Source organism: Cucurbita pepo, chromosome 14 (assembly GCF_057944985.1).
Source record: "Cucurbita pepo subsp. pepo isolate OVF chromosome 14, ASM5794498v1, whole genome shotgun sequence".
NCBI lineage: Eukaryota > Viridiplantae > Streptophyta > Magnoliopsida > Cucurbitales > Cucurbitaceae > Cucurbita > Cucurbita pepo.
In genome coordinates, this window is record NC_141811.1 from 9,630,938 (window position 1) to 9,647,277 (window position 16,340).

General features: G+C 34.3%; 1 protein-coding gene and 1 long non-coding RNA gene across 2 annotated transcripts; both read left to right on the forward strand.

Moving 5' to 3' along the window:
* The first annotated feature begins 1,360 nt into the window (after positions 1 to 1,360).
* LOC111810843 (uncharacterized) lies at positions 1,361 to 2,012 on the forward strand. Its single transcript, XR_002817458.2, has 2 exons — positions 1,361 to 1,425; positions 1,721 to 2,012. It is a non-coding gene; the product is annotated as an uncharacterized LOC111810843 (long non-coding RNA).
* Positions 2,013 to 6,594: 4,582 nt separating this feature from the next.
* Positions 6,595 to 12,198, forward strand: LOC111810783 (65-kDa microtubule-associated protein 1). The gene is made up of 10 exons (XM_087117675.1): positions 6,595 to 6,717; positions 7,698 to 7,798; positions 7,881 to 8,084; positions 8,177 to 8,425; positions 8,510 to 8,725; positions 9,513 to 9,668; positions 9,745 to 10,056; positions 11,196 to 11,283; positions 11,377 to 11,525; positions 11,682 to 12,198. Exons 2-10 carry the CDS (start codon positions 7,727 to 7,729, stop codon positions 11,982 to 11,984), a joined length of 1,749 nt encoding a protein of 582 aa, XP_086973801.1. The 5' UTR covers positions 6,595 to 6,717; positions 7,698 to 7,726; the 3' UTR covers positions 11,985 to 12,198.
* The last annotated feature ends 4,142 nt before the right edge of the window (positions 12,199 to 16,340 follow it).

Sequence of the window (16,340 nt, forward strand, 5' to 3'; positions counted from 1 at the left end):
ACAACGAAGATTACATGCGTACAAAGATTACATGTGTGGGCCTTGATCCACGGTAACAAACCAAGAGACGCAGCTCCAAGAATAGAGAATTCTCCTACAGATATAACCTTTTACGTTTAATGTGATACCCTTACATTTCAAGTAAAGGTAAAGACACCTCCTTTGAACCTTAAATGGGTCCGTGAGTAGCTAAAGTACTGCTCAAACTTTAAATTCACCCTAGATGCTTAGAAGTAGTACAAACTAGACCGGAACTTCTTAGAGTCCAAAGTAAATTTTGTGGATACCTAATGGATTAACGATGCAATGAGAACCTATAAATAGGTTGCTTACTAAATATTTTTATACTCACCCATTCCTTTTTTTTGCAAGTGTTCACAGTCTCCTAGTAGAGGTAGAGGAGCGTTCGGGAGCTGCGTGTACACAAAAGAGGCCATTCTAGAACATTAGTCCGTCTTTATATTTTGAGTCTTTTGTATTTCATCTTGCATTCATATCCCAAACTATTTCCCCAATTTAAATAACATCAGCTTATGTTTAGATTTTATTTTATATTTAATTTCAGCGAGTCTTTATTTCAATATAAGTTTTATCAGATTTTCATCATTTAGTTGTCTTTTTTAGTCACGGAAAATCTTAGTAGGTTCGTGACAGTTTTTTCTTTTTTTTTTTTTTTTTTTTTTTTTTTTTCTTCGAATGTCATGATTCATAAGGCAATTATTCTTTCTAAGTTTTTTTTAAATAATATCTTATAAAAGGATGAAGATAAGAACGGTTAAAATGTTTTTATATAGAATTTGATAGAAGATAGACATATATTTCAAAAAAAATTATAATATTCAAAAGTGTTGGATATCTCGGAAAAAGTAGACATTCTCAGATGCTTTACGTAATATATTGTGACACCTGAGTAAATGAGCCGTATATGAATAAATTAAAGACCACGTTCTAATGAGAGGAGTCCTTTAAGCTATACGAATAAGGTGCACCTTTATTTTCGGTAGTTCAATCATGGAACTCCATAATTAAGCGTATTTTGCTTAGAGTAATTCTATGTTGATTGACCTCTTGAAAATTTTTCTGAGATGCATGTGAGTGAAAACAAAATATACTCGAAGAACTCGTGTTGGTATGTGGGGATTTTCTTCACTCTTAAGAAATGAGGAGTAGGTAACGTAATCACGTCGTAAGGATGCAGAAGAATGTCGAGGTCATCAGATAAGGAATAATAAAATAATAATTATAATGAAAAGAACACATCACAAAGTCACTACCTTTATTCTTATTCTTATACCAAAAGTGACTACAAAGAGACTTATCAATAACAAAACTACGACAAAATCCCCATCGGTGTAGGCTATAAATACAAACCCATTTGGCCGAACATTTCTGTATAATCAACCAAAGCATTCAACGAAATGTCTGGTATGATCTTCCTATCGCTTACTCGTAAAATTGTTTTAAAATGATATGATCGAGCGCTTTTATAAGCTTTTAAGTTATTGTATAGCTGAAGTTATCGATCTTTTTTGTTTAACTAATGAATTTTTACCGATTTTTAAATGTTTCCGCTCAAATTAAATATGAATGTTTTTTCATTTGCTTTTCTTCAACTTCTTATATATTTATCTTCGTGATAATTTTTCTCGTTATAGAATCACGTGAATATGTTTGATTGTTGTGTAGTAACAAAGTTAACAAGAATATGTGTTTTGAACAGGAAAAAATCAATGGCCCGAGCTGGTGGGTGTGGAATATTCTGTTGTTGAAAGTATAATAAAAAGGGAGAATCCTAACCTGAGACCACAAAAGATTTTAGCTGGGAGCCCGAGAATTTTGAATTTCGATCCTTCACGAGTTTGGGTTGATGTTAATGTTAAAAGTATATGTGTTTTAGTTCCGATCGTTGGTTGAAGACTACACATGATTATGGTCGTACAAGTTATATGTATGTAAGATAATAAAGTATATGAAAGTATTAATAAGTTAGTATCGAACTACCACTTTAAGTATCTATTTATGTGTTAAACTTGGTTTAATAATTTAATCTTTTATTTAAAGGTATAGTTTTATGTTATTTGAGCTATTCTCGGGCTGACAATTTCACCGTTATATTATATTTAACGTATATATTTCAACAAATAATGTTCATAAAGTTTTTTCCTTTGTTTCAAATGTTCGGATAATATTTCAACTTTGAAAATAATAAAATATTTTTGAAACGATTAATAAATTGAAAACAACTAGAGAATATGAATATATTATTTTTCATGTCTATATTTGTAACGATCATAAAAATAAGTTCGCTACTATATACATGATATGTCTTTTATGTGCGAAAAAATTGATTTAAAATATTTCATAAACCATGTCATGGACTTAAACGTTCGTAAAATCCATTTAAATTAAAAGTAGACAACAATGAAATAGCCGAAATGAACAACAAAAATGCAATTATTTAGTGTAAGAGCTAAAGTTTAAACATAAATACAACTACCCAAGTTTTAGTTTCATGGCCTTTACCGTGACGATGTCGTCCCTACAAGGATGCTTTACTTAAAAGAAATAACACGTGGGTATGAATATTTAAAAATAGTAAATAAGTAGCCCCATTGTTGGGTCGGAAAATGCAAATCGAGCTTTCATGGTGGGACCTACACATTGCCCATGCATGCATGCATACATGGATCCATCATGCAGACTTGTATACGTACACCTAAGCTTGGCTCGATAGGGCTAGCACACGCTCAAACAAGCATCTCCATCTTCATGTCATTCAATATAATAAAGGAATTCCAAAATCCCATAACTTGCATACTTGTCGTTGTTCTCAAATATAGATTTTAAAACATTTCGATTAATGTTAAGGCAAGGGTTAAGCAGATAGTGTTTTCAACTTTTATGGTGTTAGCTCAATTTTTTTTTCCTTTCCATTTGGTAAGCTCATACAGGCCTATCATTCTGACTTCCATAGCCTTTTCAGTGTTCACCGTCATTCGTGCATGAGAGCTTTACCGTTACCTGTAAAATATAAGGGTAGCACGTGACTTGAGTATTTTATGAAATAATCAGTAAGTCACTCCACTGTTGGGGTTAGTAATACAATCACACACAATAGATGAATGAAACCTATGTTTTAAAATCGTAACATGACCTTAGGCTCTTTCCAAGTAGGGTTGGATGCATGGTACTTCGCCACACACGGCCCACATACGCTCACATGTACTCACCAGGTCGGCTCGTATATGTACCCCTAGGCTTGATGAGGGTGAGCTTTAACAGTTACCACACTCTATAGTGGCGCCTATCATAATTTGAACTATTTATGTACTCTCTTGTCTTCTCTTGGAGCAGATAAGAGCTCCTCTATATACTACTTATGTCGTCCATCGTCCCCTCTCAGGGTGAGCTTTGTTCTACACACTAAGTATATCCTCACTTAACTACTTGTGTAAGCCCTCGTTCCTTCTTAAGGCTAGTTATTATACACACCATACAGGTTTATCATGTTATTTACTTATATGGTTCCTCGACCCCTATTAAGGCAGGTTTATTCTACACTCAATGGTGGTTCTTCATGTTACCTACTCATGTAGTCCCCCATCCCCTCTCAAGGCGAGTTTACAGGTCTTGACTCGTTTTTATAAACATCGGTAATTCCTCACATCGCCTACCCATGTAATCCCTCATCCCTTCTCAAAGCAGGTTTACGGGTCTTTAACTTAGATGCATCCGTTGGTTCCTCTTTCCATTTCAAGGAATCTAAATATTTTGTCATTACTAATGCAATATTCTAGCATAGAGATAATATGAGCTCGATAGGGTGTAGCACTTTTCCCTTTCTTTGTCCTAACATCGCTCGTATTTCAAAATCACTTGCATCACACATTAATTCAAAGGGTGAGTTCCAATCAAGAAATGACATTATAGTTGCTCTCGTCAATTGTCTTTTTAATGTCAGGAATGTTGTAATGCAGTGTTCATCAAAAATAAACTTTTTGTTTAACTCTAAGAGATTGCTAAAGGGTTGAATCTCCGGTAAGTTTGCAAATCCCAAAAAGCTTCTTATTTACTGATTTACCGTTCTTAAGGGATTTTATCGTATTTTTTGTTGTCAATCCATAAATCCACATCGTGATCTGGGTTTGAAGCCTTTGAGACCGTGACAAATAATCTATAGTTAAGGAAAGAAATTTGATTAATTAAAAATTTTAGTTAATTAATTTTGTACATTAGAATTTATAATTTGTAAATCCATAAGGTATTCTTCTCTGCTCGTCCTAACACTAAAATAATCAATTTAGTTGAAAGAAAAATGTAGAAAACAGGGTTAGTTTTCCAAAGTTCCCATACACCGGACCTTTGGTTGAGTTAGTTTTCCAAAATTCCTATAAATAGGACCTTTGGTTGAGTCAATAGGGAAAGTGGCTCGACTATATCCTTTATAATTGAAGATTCTATGGACTTCTCCCTCACCAATGGTTCGATGATTTTCTTTCAATAGGCTCACCAAGTTCCATACCTTGTAGTTCAATAGCTAGGAAGAAGTTCCCGACTCGTGGAAGCAGTTTCATATAGTCAGAATACATCTAACAAAATTTCTACAAAGGTACCATTCCTATTCAATTTGCATGTTTTATTTTAATTCTTAATAAAATTAAACTATGATCCAATGTGGATGTTACCCAAATGAATAGTTCATACCCTTCTCTAACTAACCCCGGTAGATTTTCAAACATTGGAAACATACCTCTTATGTTTGCCTAATACCGATCGACCGACTTGCCAATTTGGTCCAAAGAAAATTGATAACTTTTTTTTTTCTATAATATATAAATATTTTTTTATAGTCTCAGTGTCGTGTCGTGCACGTGTGTATGTGTATATGTATGCGTGCATGTATGTATGTGTATATGGTTCGAAAATTCTATTTTCATTCTTACATTTACTATAAGTGGGTTAGATTCGTAATCTCGAATTTCAACTAAAAAGTAAGATGTTCAAATCCTCCGATTAATCTCGAGAAAAGTTTGTATTTAAAAGAATAAAACAAAAATTCTTAGGTTGGATCCCACGAGGAGAGGGAGAAAAATGTCCCAAAATTGGTCGTAATAATGGGTCATATAAATGGACCCACTACTAACATAAATACTCATTCTTCTTTGCCCTCTTCATTTCAAACTATTTAATTTCCTTTTCAATTCTATTTTCCTCATATATATATATATATATATATATATTTATCATACCTTTTAAATAAATGCTCAAAATTTTACTTTTATAAAAATTAAATAAAAAAATCCGACCTGAGTTATGAATTAAATTTAAATAAATAAATAAATAAAAATTTTACTCAGTTCTCCTAAAACTACGTTGGGTTTAATCGAACCAACCCAAATTTATGGTTGGTTTTAAAAAGTACATTTTTATTTAAGTTGCAATTATATATACCTATACTTATTTTATTTATAATTATTATTTTATTATTATTTATTCATTAAATGTTTGATAAATAAATAGATGTTTTACGAATTAATATTTTATTTTTATTAAAAACAAAAATTTAAATAAATGAATTAAGTTAAATTTATTATTTAATAAGAGTTATCTTAATAAGTAGAATAATATAGTGTTTAGTAAATTTTAATTTAATAAAATTAATGGACTAATTTTTTTTTATACATTATTATTATTATTATTATTATTATTATTATTATTATTATTATTATTATTATTATTATTATTATTATTTTATTCTTATTATAAGTTTCTCTAAAAATTACATTTTAATTTTTTTAGTTTTAAAATTATTTTAAATGTCTATAAAATTAATTTTTATAAATAAATTGTCACATCTGGTATTATAAATTATGAAATGTATGCCTTTTAAATTTAAAATAACCAATTATCGTGTAAATTTTTATTTACCATTTTAATAAAAAAAAAATACAAATGTTTTAAAATTATCATTTAATTTAGAAAAAAAAAAAGTTTATAACATTAAAATATTTGAAGATAATCTATGAAGTATTAATAGACGGTGTTGGTCATATATTGATGATAAAAAAAATATATTTTTAAATAAAATATTATTGTATTAAACTTTTAAAATTTTAGTCATGTTTGAATTAGGGTTTCTTTTTTTTAATTATTATTAATTTAGTTTAAAAAAAAATTAAAAAAAACTGTAATTGGTTAACTAAAAGTCAATTGATAATGAATTTTTGGCGCGAGTTTATTGATTGTTAAAATCAAATTTATTTACCATCACTTTTGAAATATTGGTTAAAAAAAAAAGTCAAAAGTTTGTTTCTTTTGTCATATTAAAAAAAAAAAGTAAATTAGCTCAACAGTAAAATAATTTTTTTTTTCTTTTAAATTTTAAGTTTAAATCACTTTAATTATGATTATATAGTTAAAGTCCAAATTCCCATTCCATTTTTGTGGAGTAGAAATCTATTAGAATAAATTTGAAATATATTTTATTTTAGGTTTAAAAAAAAAAGAAAAAAAAGAAAAAAAAAATAAAGATTGAAGGCATTATTGAAAAGATGGGGGAGTGGTAACTGAGCGAGTGAGAGTGAGAGTGTCATTTTGGTAAATAAGAGGAATTCCAGAGATTGTTAATTATTGGATATTGTTGTTAGTATTTAAGGGTCCCATCACCAACCCTCCTTCCCATCCGTCATTTTCTCCTCTAATCTGTTACATGTTCTGGTTTGTTGTCTCTTACACTCTCTCTCTCTACTCTCTTACTTACTTACACAGCAGCCTTGATCTTCATCATCACTCACACACACACGCACCAACGCTAACATTACAACCTCCATTTTCTTCTAGATCTGAATACATTCTTGCTTCTTCCAAGATCTGGTATCCTGTTTTTTTTTTTTTTTTTTTTTTTTTTTGTTTCTTTCTCTCTTTCTTGCTTTCTTTTCCTGTTAATGCAAGTGGTGCGCCGCTCTTTCTTTTCCTTTTCTTTCGTTTTTCAATGTGTTGTTCTGTTTCCTGGAATGTGACTGGCCGAATCTGGAAATGGAGGAGATCCGTGTGTTCTGGATTCGTAATTCTCTGAAATTTAGGGTTTAGGATCGCTTGCTTCTCGTTCTGTGTTTCTTGTTCTTGATTTTGGTAATGAGGAGGTTTTTGTGGTTTCTATCTCTCTTGAGAAGTTTTTTTTTTATAAAAAATCTTTGGTGTATTATGTTGCTCGTGCTAATCGCAGATCTGAAACTGTAGTACCACGAATAACAGCTTCGAGGAGGATTCTAGTAGCCATTTTTCTCTGCTGCTCTTTTATTTTGTGGACTGTGATACTACGAAGTCTGTTGCTCTTGGTTTTATGAAACGTAGGGTTTAAACTTGGTTGTGATTCTGTTTTTTGTGTGAATATGAGAAATGAGAGATTTGTGCTTTTTTTGTTGATTGGGGGAGTGAGTTCAGTCTTGATCTTAAAAACTTTCTTGTGGATTATTTTTGAGTTGTCTTGTGCGTTAGGAGGGTTTATTTGGTCGATTTAAGTGCGTTTAAATGCAATGAACTACTTTCTTAACTGATCAGTGTGATGAAATGTAGGTTGAGTTTATGAATACACATATACACACGACATGCACAGACATACATTTGTTAAGAAATTGTTTTGGTGCATTGCATGGTTTCATATACAGAGCCTAACTTGCAGAGTTTGATTGTTGCAGAAAAAGGTGTGAATTTAACAGATTCGTGAATGGCGGTGGCAGATATACAAAATCCTCTTCAAGGAGAAACCACATGCGGTACCCTATTGCAGAAACTGCAAGTAAATAAATCACTCTGTTGGTCTTTTGATTTGTCTTTTGCGTCTAAAATTTTTCTATTGGACTCACCAAAGATTATCTTAGGAAATTTGGGATGAAGTTGGTGAAAGTGATAAGGAACGAGATAAAATGCTGCTTCAGATAGATCAGGAATGTTTGGATGTCTACAAAAGGAAAGTTGAGCAAGCTGATAAGTCCAGGGCAAAGCTTCTGCAGTCTTTATCAGACGCAAAGCTTGAGCTTTCCAGTCTTCTATCTGCTCTTGGTGAAAAAAGTTTTTCTGAATTTGTGAGTAAATGCTATGTGGCTGTTTATATCTGAAAATGCTGATGCATTTATCTTGTGATTCAATCAAGTTCTATTCTCTCTTTTAATTACAGCCTGAGAAGGCTTCTGGAACAATCAAAGAACAGCTTGCAGCCATAGCACCGGCTCTCGAACAGCTCTGGAAACAGAAAGAACAGAGGGTTAAGGAATTTTTTGATGTTCAATCAGAGATTCAGAAGATATGTGGGGAGATTTCTGGGAGTTTAAACCTTAGTGAGAATCCAGTGGTAGATGAATCTCATCTTTCGGTAGAAAAGCTCGACGAATACCATTGCCAACTCCAGGAACTGCAGAAAGAAAAGGTGAGGCTCTAGACAGGGGAGCAGTCTATTTATTTTTTGTCTTTCATCAAGCTAATCTTTGATCATTTATTCAAATATGAACAGAGTGATAGATTGCACAAAGTTCTTGAATTTGTGAGCACCGTGCATGATCTCTGTGCCGTCCTTGGAATCGATTTCTTTGCTACTGTAACTGAGGTTCACCCAAGCTTAAATGACGCAACTGGTGTGCAATCTAAAAGCATTAGCAATGACACTTTATCCAAGCTGGCAAAGATGGTCTTAGCACTGAAAGAAGATAAAAAGCAGAGGCTACATAAGGTAAATTTAATATTCTGGACTTATTACTATAATGGTGAGTTTGGGGCACTTTCTAGTTTAAACACTTCTTCAAAATGTATATTTTTTTCTTAAAACACTATTCATTCAAATGGTTTAAATTAAAATATTTGTGTGCTCTTTTAATCAAAATTTTATTCGTTGACCTACATCTTTAGTGATTCTACAAACACTATATTACTATAAGGTGATCCTAAAGTGATTTACGATCAACCACTTTATAATCACTCTTTGGAAAATCAACTTTAAAATGATTCTTCAAAAAATGATTTCAAAAGTGATTTCTATTTTACCAAAGATTTTTTAATAAACACTCTAGACCCTTCAAAATCACTTAAGAAGTTAATCCAAACGCACTCTAAGAAGAGAATTTCAAAATTACATTTGCTTTCATTCCCTGCTGCAAAGTATGAAAACATGCATTTATATGGACGTTAAGCATAAATGTTAGTATCGATCATGTTTTATCATTTAAAATGATATTTAAATGAACTTTTTTATGGTATTATGTCTAGTTTAAATGAACTTTTTTAGAGTTTAAACAAGGCATGGGCTACTCTACGATATTTCAATGGCACTTGTATGTATCAGTTGTTGGGATAAAGATAATCTTTAATTTGTACATTCTCATGCGTATTAGAGCTTGCACTATTTCGACCTCTAGATTATGAGATGTGATATAGTCAAGGGTGGAGTACTATGTATTTTTCCGTTTAGTTTTGTGTGGAGATTTTTAACTTTGTATTATTTTGTATTGTGTCATGTACAGCTTCAAGAATTGGCAACTCAGCTGATTGATCTTTGGAATTTAATGGACACCCCCTCGGAGGAAAGAAGTTTGTTTGACCATGTTACGTGTAACATATCAGCATCAGTAGATGAAGTGACTGTCCCAGGGGCGCTTGCTCTCGATTTGATTGAGCAGGTATTTGAGTCTTCTGTAGATATCTTGCTGTAATTTAATAGGTGTGGCTGTTTATTTGTCTACTATTTGTTCTAAGGCTGAGGTGGAGGTTGAGAGGCTTGATCAGCTCAAGGCTAGTAAGATGAAGGAAATTGCATTCAAGAAGCAGTCTGAACTTGAAGAGATATTTTCTCATGCTCACATAGAAGTAGACCCAGATGCAGCCCGAGACAAAATTATGGCACTGATTGATTCTGGTAACGTTGAGCCTGCTCAATTACTGGATGACATGGACGATCAAATAGCAAAGGCCAAAGAAGAAGTTCTCAGCAGGAAAGAAATATTGGACAAGGTTGAAAAATGGATGCTAGCATGTGAAGAAGAGAGCTGGCTAGAAGACTACAATCGGGTACTTGTCCTTTCCTGTTATCATATTAAAAATTAGCTAAATTTTTTAATTATGTTGATTTGCCCATATAAATTGTGAGATAAATTGTGAGATCTCACGTAGGCTGGGGAGGAGAATGAAACATTTTTATAAAGGTGTAGAAACCTCTCCCTAGCAGATGCGTTTTAAAAACCTTGAGGGCAGATGCGTTTTAAAAACTTTGAGGAGAAGCCCAAAAGGGAAAGCTCAAAGAAAACAATATTTGCTAGTGGTGGCTTGGCCTTGGCCTGTTACATAAACTAAACTCTTTGATTTCAGGAAATTCTTGCACTTGTTGCAGGTTCATAATTTTCTGTAGAATTGCCATTTTGTAATTCCCTGGACTGTCATAAACCCTAAACCCTTTTCTTTATTTACTGAACATGCTGGATGCTTGATATATTTATTTTTTATTGTACATTGAACCCATAGTATCCGACACTTGTTCTAGATTTCAGTGCCTAACAGGATGTTGAAAGCAGCCATGGAAGATTCGTTTCTGCATGGCTGCAGTTACTTGGTATATTTACCGATCTAAAATGTGGACATGGATTCCAAAACTGTGAGATCCCACATCGATTTGAGAGAGGAACGAGTGCCAGCAAGAACGCTGGGCCCCGAAGGGGGTGGATTGTGAGATCCCACATCGGTTGGAGGGGGGAACAAGTGTCAGCGAGCACGCTGGGTCCCAAAGGAGGGTGGATTGTAAGATCCTACATTGGTTGGAGAGGGGAACGAAGCATTCTTTATAAGAGTGTGGAAACCTCTCCCTAGTAGATGCATTTTAAAAATCTTGAGGGGAAGCCCGAAAGGGAAAGCTCAAAAAAGACAATATCTTTTAGTGGTGGACTGTTACGAAAATAATTTGACTGGAAAACTTTTAATTACAAATTTACTTCTTATAATTTGACTGGAAAACTTTTAATTACAAATTTACTTCTTATGATGGTCGATAAAAGTTCAAGGATTGGCAATTCATGCATCATGTCTGTTTCACAGTTGAAATTTTGAATGCCACTCCCGAAGTCTGAGAGTGTGTATGCTACTTTTAATTTTATTCAAAAATACTGGATAGTTGTCTGAGTTTTGTGTTTTGTTACACCATTGGCATCACTTTGCAGGATGATAACAGGTATAATGCTAGCAGAGGGGCTCATCTGAATCTCAAGCGAGCAGAGAAAGCTAGAATTCTGGTCAACAAAATTCCAGGTTTGTTGTAAATACGTATGAAGACTTTCACTATTCTCCTTAAGATTCCCTGGATACTAATGCTTGCCTCTTCTTGATGGCTTGGTTATGTAGCTCTTGTTGACACTTTGATTGCCAAAACTCGGGCTTGGGAGGAAGATCGTGGCATATCGTTTATTTACGACGGTGTTCCTCTCCTCGCTATGCTAGACGAATATACCATGCTCAGGCATGAAAGGGAGGAAGAAAAACGACGATCGAGGGTAAATTATTTCAATCCTCTTGATATTTATAAACTTATTGGTTTGACGTTGCACCAACCTAACACGAGCACGTTGGAATTTGGATAGCAATGGGTATGGGAAATCTTAAGCTACCTCTTCTTTTCCCTTAATAGCCTCTTACGGTGGACTTTGCAGGACCAGAAAAAATTCCACGAACAACAAAGCACAGACCAAGAGACCATCACCAATCCAAGGCCTAGCCCTGTTCGACCCGTTGGAACAAAGAAGGCAGCAGGGCCTCGTGCAAATGGAGCTGCGAACGGAACACCTAGCAGCAGACGGTTATCACTGAATCAGAATGGATCTAGATCAATGAATAAAGATGGAAGAAGGGATAGTATGAGACCAATGACACCCGTGAAGTACGATGCAATCTCGAAAGAAGACTCTGCGTCGCACTTTTCAGGTACGGAGCCTGTTTCATCCTCCTCACCATGAGAATTGAGAATAGAAGAGAAGTACTCATAATAGCATCTGTAATATTTGTAGTTGCTGCTGTAGTGGGACATGTTCAACAAAATAACTTTAGTTATGTAGTAGTTGTGTATGTTAGAAGAAGTTGGAGGAAGGTTTGTGGTTCAATGTGAGTTATTTTGTCCTAAATCTTTGTTGTTTTGACTAATCTTACTTCATTTACCCTCTGATTTTGTGATCTCTGTTTGGTATGGTTCTCAGTTGCTTTGCTAATTAGTTCTAAAACAAGAATTAAAAATGTTTCTTAAATAGTCCCATTAAGAATCAGTTGCTTTGCCATGCTCTGTCATAAAGAGTTATATGATTAGCATAACGACATGAAATTCTCTTGTGTCAGCCAAAGTGTAGTAATGAGATTTAGTTTGGACAAGACAGCTGAGGAGGAATTATGGCAAAAGATCGCATAGAAAACGAAAGAAGAAGATGTGCAGCCCAAATAGACCAATAGGAGACAGAAGATTTGGTTTACCAGTTTGAATGCCTGAAAAAGTATAGTTTCTTATGTACTGATTCACTTTGAAATGTAAATATATACCTATATTATTCTTAAACTATATCACGATTTAATGTTCTAGGTTGTTAGAGTTTAATTCTAAATCTAGAGGCTTAGTGGGTAATGATTGGTTCACCTTAAACTGACATCATATATATCTACTTCTTGGGACTCAATACAAATTCTAGGGAACTATCTGGACCTTTCTCCATGTCTATTCTATGGTTCTCATGTATCATGAGTTCTGCAAAGGGCTCGGTGGCGAACCTTAAGTCGGTCTATAATATCAATGCCAAGTTCTAGAGGGAGCAACCCTCATGCCTAAAATCTACTAAGTATGTATGTAGTCCTTCATCTTGTAGGTTGGTTTATGGAGCAAGAGCCCTATTGAAAGGGCTTACTTCATTTCCACATGTGATAATAGCACACTCATACCTCAACTAGTAAGCCTAAATGGTGAAAATGCATTTTTTTCAATTTTACAAAAAAAAAAACACTCCTAAACTTTGAGTTAATTATGAAAATGCCACTGACAAAAAAAAAAAAAAAAAAAAACCGCACAAATTTGTAATAGTCAAGGTCATGTGCACGAAATCTTCCAAATCTCAAAATTCAACATTGGATCTACCCCATATCTTGTCATGATCTAGATGACTCGGAGGACTTCACATCCAACGGCTAATGTTCAAAGTTGGAGTCGACAACCTCTTGAACGGATAAATTTTTTGAATGAAAATTCTTGAAACTTGAATTTAAAAATCAAGGTTGTTCTGGATGATTCAAGATCGGTGTAAGCTTCTTCTATCAATAAAGAAGTGAGGGTAGTAATTTGGAGCAAGAAACGAGCCTTGACAAGCCTCCAAACTCGAGAATGAAGCTCTTAGTTTTTTGGTTTCTCCCTCTTGGATTTCTTCTAAATTCAAGAATACTGTGAATCATTTATCCTCAAATCAGTTGGTACACATTATAAATAAGATTGCCCAACATGCTCAAAGCAGGGAATAAAATCAACCTAGGCATACAGAAAAACTCAAAACATGTTCAAACTATCAGAGTTCTCAAACGTGCATAACAGAAGTTATAAAGCTATAAATTGTGGCTAAACTGTAAACGGTACACATTTCTAGATTTAGATATCACGATAATAGGTCAATTAGGTTCTTAGATACAATTTCTAATCATATGCCCCTTGTTCTAATCGACCCTATAAGTACTACTTGATACTTGCTCCATATGACTATTTACTTGCTTGAGTATGTTCAAGCTCGCGATTCTCGAGCTTTTTGAAGTTGTTTTCCTTTCAAATTTCCAAGGTAGGTTGCAAATAGTTCTAGTTAGTGGAATAATAAATAATTTTATGAGAACCAATCTAAATAAAGGTGAGCCGGCTCAAACAGTGAGCAAAAGGTCTTAAATTTAGTGCTTTACCTTTTGACCCATTTGACCCGTGTTCAAGATTGCTTTTAACAACCTTCCAATAGTTATTTCTTCTTCAAATTTATTAGGTGGCTTCCAATTTGAGTTTACTTATGGAACCATAAAAATAATTGAGCACTAGTCTAAAAAGGAGTGAAATCGGTCTAAATAGTGACTAATGGTCGGTCACGTTTACTATTCAACCGTGTTTACGATCATTTTTTACAAGCTTTTCGAAGCTGCTTCTTCCTCAAATTTCTTGGGTAGGTCCCAAATTTAGTCTATTTTCTGAAACATAAAAAATTATAGTGAGAATCAACCAAAAAGTGGGCAAGGTGAAAGGTTATTAAAAAAAAAACCATGAGCCTGCCACGTCATCATCTTCAACCTTTAGTCATATCTTTGGCGCGTGAAATTGATGTCTGACCCCTCTAAAACTCGATGATTCTAACGTGTTTTAGAAGCGATTTTCCCTTTATTTCTTCATGAACTTGTAGTCCTACATACCACAGTTCATTTAAGATAGGATTCACTTAATTTGGTTCTCAATCGAGCAAGATATAAGAGGTCAAAATAGGGTACCCGACACTGCACTTACCTAGAATTCTAGGTTGTTTCGTACTCTTGGTCCAGATAATTTGGAGCTTATCTCCTCTCGAAGTTCTTTAGAAAAATTGATCTATAATATACCTTGAAGCTAATGATATCAGTCCCATGTCACGACTTATACAATAGAGGACGGGTTTTGGAATCAAAGTTTCTGAAATTTTAAACTCAAAAGTTTACTGAAAATCAACCTATTGGTTCTTTATTTCTAGTGACTTTCCGCTTTTGTTTCCTTCATCAAAGTTGTTCTTTTCTCTTTGCCACGAAGCTCTACAAACAAGTCTCGAAGAATGAGCTTAAAAGTAGGGAAGGAATTTCTCGATTTTTCATAAACTTTGGCCCAAACTTAAACCAACTAATTGAGGACCTTTCTTTGGTTATTTTTCTTCGATCTCTTCATGAAAAACATCCTACTTGAGCTCTAGTAACTTTTTGTATAAGAAAAACAAGTTAATTCTTATTGAATAAAGAACGCCCAATTTCAAAAATTCACAATCAAGAGCTCCAATAGCGTTTTACGTTTTCAGCCTTCTCGTGCTTTCCCTTTTTCATGAATCTTGCCCAACTATTCTCTCTAAGTCCAAAGAGATCAAAATCGAGCTGTGAGTTGCGAGTTGCGAGGTGGTTTCAGCTTATTATACTTTATTTCGACTTATAAACCAAAAGTTTGTGAAATTGGGGGTCAAAATAATGAACGTAAATGTAAATTTGGACCCAAGAACACCCAGTTGTCCAACCCATGTTGTGGCCCTGGATTCACTCATGTTTTCGGCTCACCCCAATACGTGTTACCAGATACGCTCGGCCCGCTTGCCAACACGCAACATAGCTGACCCAACCGGTTCAACGACTCGTATGGTTATGTTCCAACTTGGCTTGACTTGACTCGGTGCACTCTACAATTTGAAAATGGCGAATTCGACTTGATATAGCTATTCTGAACTCATTTCCCATGTTTTCCATCCTCTTGAAGCTATTTTTGACCTAATTAAGTGTATTTGAGATGAGTAGGACTCTAGCCAACGCTAAACAAGTGAGTGGCTCAACTGTTGGTTGGTTAGAAGAATTGTATAATGTATGATAACGCATGTCTAGTGGTCCCTGCCTCGTCTTAATTAGGAATGGGATGTTATGCTATGCATGTTATGTGATGATCGTATGTTATGCTATGTCATGTGAAGCCATGTTATAGATGAGGAATGTTATGCATACACGACTCATATGTGTATTGTGACTTGAATGAAAGAAAGAAGGCAATGATTTTTATGATTTTAACTCATGGGGACCTCATGCATTTATGTATGTCACGTGCATCAAGATATTTTCTTATTATGTTATGTTAGTATGGATGCATACCTTTGATATCTATGTTCACCATGATATAATGCGGGTCTTCTTTCCCTCCGTGGTGTCCAACGATTCGTCAGCATGTTTAGCTTGACGAGGCAGGCCTAGGGGTTACATATACGAGTCTTCCTAGTGGATCCATGTGCGCATATGTGGGGTCATGTGTAGGGAAGTACCACACATCCAACCCTGGTCGGACTGGAAAGAGCTCAAGGCCATGCTATGTTGTTTTAAATGATAGGTCCTATCGTGTATTTGTATGTTTCCATTATCTGACCCCAACAGTAGAATTACTTACCGAGTATTTCTTAAAATGTAAAGTACCCCTGCACGGACGACGGTGATGTTAGAATGACCATGGAAGCTAAGCTAAGATGGAATGACCATGCTGGAATTTTCGTTGGTAGTATAGGTTTTCCATTTTCGTACTGGGATTTATGTTAATGTTTTGTTTGACA

Coding starts and splice junctions, on each gene's coding strand:
- LOC111810783 (XM_087117675.1), top strand. CDS start 7,727: ATGGCGGTGGCAGATATACAAAATCCTCTTCAAGGAGAAACCACATGC. Junction 8,085..8,176: donor AAAAAAGTTTTTCTGAATTT/GTGAGTAAATGC, acceptor TTTTAATTACAG/CCTGAGAAGGCTTCTGGAAC. Junction 11,284..11,376: donor TCTGGTCAACAAAATTCCAG/GTTTGTTGTAAA, acceptor TTGGTTATGTAG/CTCTTGTTGACACTTTGATT.